This window comes from Solanum tuberosum, unplaced genomic scaffold, assembly GCF_000226075.1.
Source record: "Solanum tuberosum cultivar DM 1-3 516 R44 unplaced genomic scaffold, SolTub_3.0 scf00017, whole genome shotgun sequence".
Taxonomy (NCBI): domain Eukaryota; kingdom Viridiplantae; phylum Streptophyta; class Magnoliopsida; order Solanales; family Solanaceae; genus Solanum; species Solanum tuberosum.
The window spans coordinates 1,903,368-1,906,404 of NW_006238943.1; the positions used below are offsets into that span (position 1 = coordinate 1,903,368).

Genomic DNA, 3,037 nt, shown 5'->3' on the forward strand with positions numbered 1-3,037 from the left:
TGTCCGCATCCCCCACCCACCCCACCCAAAATAAATAAAATATCCTTCCTCTTTTGCCTCAATTTTTCAATTATTCAATTGAGATAAAAGACTCTTGTTATTAGGTGAAAAGTGATGCTCATGGAAAAGATAAAAAAGGACAATTTAAATTACTTATTATTTTTTCCCTATAGCTATTAGTCGTGGGAAAAGGCATCAATTCCTCTTTAAATTTGTCCCGAAAAGTCAGTTACATGCTTAAACTATTATAGTGATCTATTACACACTTATACTACTCAAAAGTAAATTTTCTTACCCCTTAAAACTGACGTGGCAAAAAAATAAAACAAAAATAAAAAATACGCGCGTCAGTTTGAAATTAAAGTGATAAAAAAAAGTTAGAATCTTCTTTTCCACCCCACCCCATACCTCTTCTTCTTCACACCCCACCCCTTGTCCTCTTCTTCTTCATTCTTTATTTTCATCACACTTCTTTATTTTTTTTATCACAATCTTAAAGCACAATTTTGTTTTATTCGCAATAAGGTTAATTCTCATAGATTTGTTAGTTTATAATTGTATTTTATCTAGAGAAGTTTCGGTTGATTGTTTCTATCTTTGTCATTTTTTTGACTTTGTTAAAGAAATTTTTGTTGTTGATCAATTTTTGGGTTTAGTGGTGATAGCAACTTTATGGGTTTGGTGGTGATGGTGGTGGGTGATAAAAAATTAAAAGAGGTAATTGAAGATGGTGATGAAGAAAAAATCGATATTAATAATGGTGGTGGTGATATTTGGTGATGGGTGACAAAGAAGAAGAAGAATTGAAGGTGATATAGTGGTGGTGAAGAACAAAATCAATAGTGAAAGGTGGTTGGATATGATTTTTCCGATGAAATGAGAATTGAAATTGGTGGGATTTAGTGATGAAGAAGATATAATTATTAGAGAATTAAAGTAATTAATAAGAGTAAAATATAGTTAACAAAAGAAAAGTTAATTAATAAAGAAAAGAAAATAAAAAATTATAATTTATGACATGGCGCTGATGTAGCGGTGATGTGGCAACGAGTGTAATGCACCACATAATGTAAGAGTGGTATTACACGTTTTAGGGTGGTAATAAATTCACTTTTGAGTATTAAAGGTGTGTAATAGGTCACTATAATAGTTTAAGCGGGTAACCGGGACAAGTTCAAGGGGAATCTATGACTTTTCCCATCAGATGTTGACCATACAAAACTATTATCTTCTCAAAATCATTTTGTGTGTTTCCTTGTTTTGCTTTGCAGATTTCAGAAATGGAGATTGTCTTAGCAGTTGGTGGTGCATTTCTCTCTTCAGCTTTGAATGTTCTCTTTGATAGGCTTGCTCCTCACGGTGATCTGCTCAACATGTTTCGGAAGCATAAGGATCATGTTAAGCTCTTAAAGAAGCTGGAGGACATTTTGCTTGGTCTTCAGATTGTGCTAAGTGATGCAGAGAATAAGCAAGCATCAAATCGACACGTGAGCCAGTGGTTTAATAAGCTTCAGAGTGCTGTGAACGGCGCTGAAAACTTGATAGAAGAAGTCAATTATGAAGCTCTGAGGCTTAAGGTGGAAGGTCGGCATCAAGATCTCGCAGAAACAATCAACAAGCAAGTAAGTGACCTTAACCTGAGCTTGAGTGATGACTTCTTTCTAAACATAAAGGTCAAGTTGGAATACATCATGGAAACATTGGAGGATTTGGAAAAGCAAATTGGCCGCCTTGGCTTAAAGGGGCATTTTGGTTCGACGAAACAAGAAACAAGAACACCTTCAACTTCTTTGGTTGATGAATCTGATATCTTTGGTAGGCAGAGTGAAATAAAGGATTTGATTGACCGTTTATTGTCTGAAGATGCAAGTGGGAAAAAGATGACAGTAGTTCCTATTGTTGGAATGGGTGGCCTGGGTAAGACAACACTTGCTAAAGCCGTTTACAATGATGAGAGGGTGAAGAACCATTTTGGTTTGAAAGCTTGGTATTGTGTTTCTCAGGGATATGATGCTTTGAGAATAACGAAAGGGTTACTTCAAGAAATTGGCAAATTTAACTCAAAGGATGTCCACAACAATCTTAATCAGCTTCAAGTCAAATTGAAGGAAAGCTTGAAGGAAAAGAAGTTTTTTATTGTTTTGGATGATGTGTGGAATGACAACTACAACGAGTGGGATGACTTGAGAAATATTTTTGTACAAGGAGATATAGGAAGTAAGATCATTGTGACGACACGCAAAGAGAGTGTTGCCTTGATGATGGGAAATGAGCAAATTAGCATGGACAATTTGTCAACTGAAGCCTCTTGGTCTTTATTTAAAAGACATGCATTTGAAAACATGGATCCTATGGAACATCCGGAACTTGAAGAGGTCGGAAAACAAATTGCAGCTAAGTGCAAAGGACTGCCCTTAGCTCTGAAGACGCTGGCTGGCATGTTACGCTCCAAATCAGAGGTTGAAGAGTGGAAACGTATTTTGAGAAGTGAAATATGGGAGCTGCCAGACAATGACATATTACCAGCGTTGATGTTGAGCTACAAGGATCTTCCGGCACATTTAAAGCTATGTTTTTCCTATTGTGCAATATTTCCTAAAGATTATCCATTTAGTAAAGAACAAGTCATTCATCTGTGGATTGCCAATGGTCTCGTACCAAAGGATGATGAGAGAATTCAAGATCCAGGCAACCAATACTTTCTCGAATTGAGATCAAGATCATTATTCGAAAGGGTCCCAAATCCTTCTGAAGGGAACATAGAGAAATTCTTAATGCATGACCTTGTCAACGATTTAGCCCAAATTGCATCTTCAAAACTTTGTATCAGGTTGGAAGAGAGCCAAGGATCTCATATGTTAGAAAAAAGTCAACACTTATCATATTCAATGGGATATGATGGTGAGTTTGAGAAATTGACACCCCTCTACAAATTGGAGCAGCTGAGGACGTTGCTTCCGATATGTACTGATGTCAGTTATTACTCTCTGAGCAAGAGGGTGCAGCATAACATACTGCCAAGACTAAGATCCTTGAG

At 36.6% G+C, this 3,037-nt stretch overlaps 1 protein-coding gene across 1 annotated transcript in view; it reads left to right on the plus strand.

The window, feature by feature from the left end:
- Positions 1-957: 957 nt before the first annotated feature.
- The window catches only part of LOC102590587 (putative disease resistance RPP13-like protein 1), a 7,759-nt gene continuing 5,679 nt past the window's right edge, over positions 958-3,037 (plus strand). The window contains exon 1 of the mRNA XM_006340214.2: positions 958-3,035. Coding sequence (XP_006340276.1) covers positions 1,281-3,035 — 1,755 coding nt within the window. The 5' untranslated portion in view covers positions 958-1,280. The remainder of the gene's footprint in view (positions 3,036-3,037) is intronic.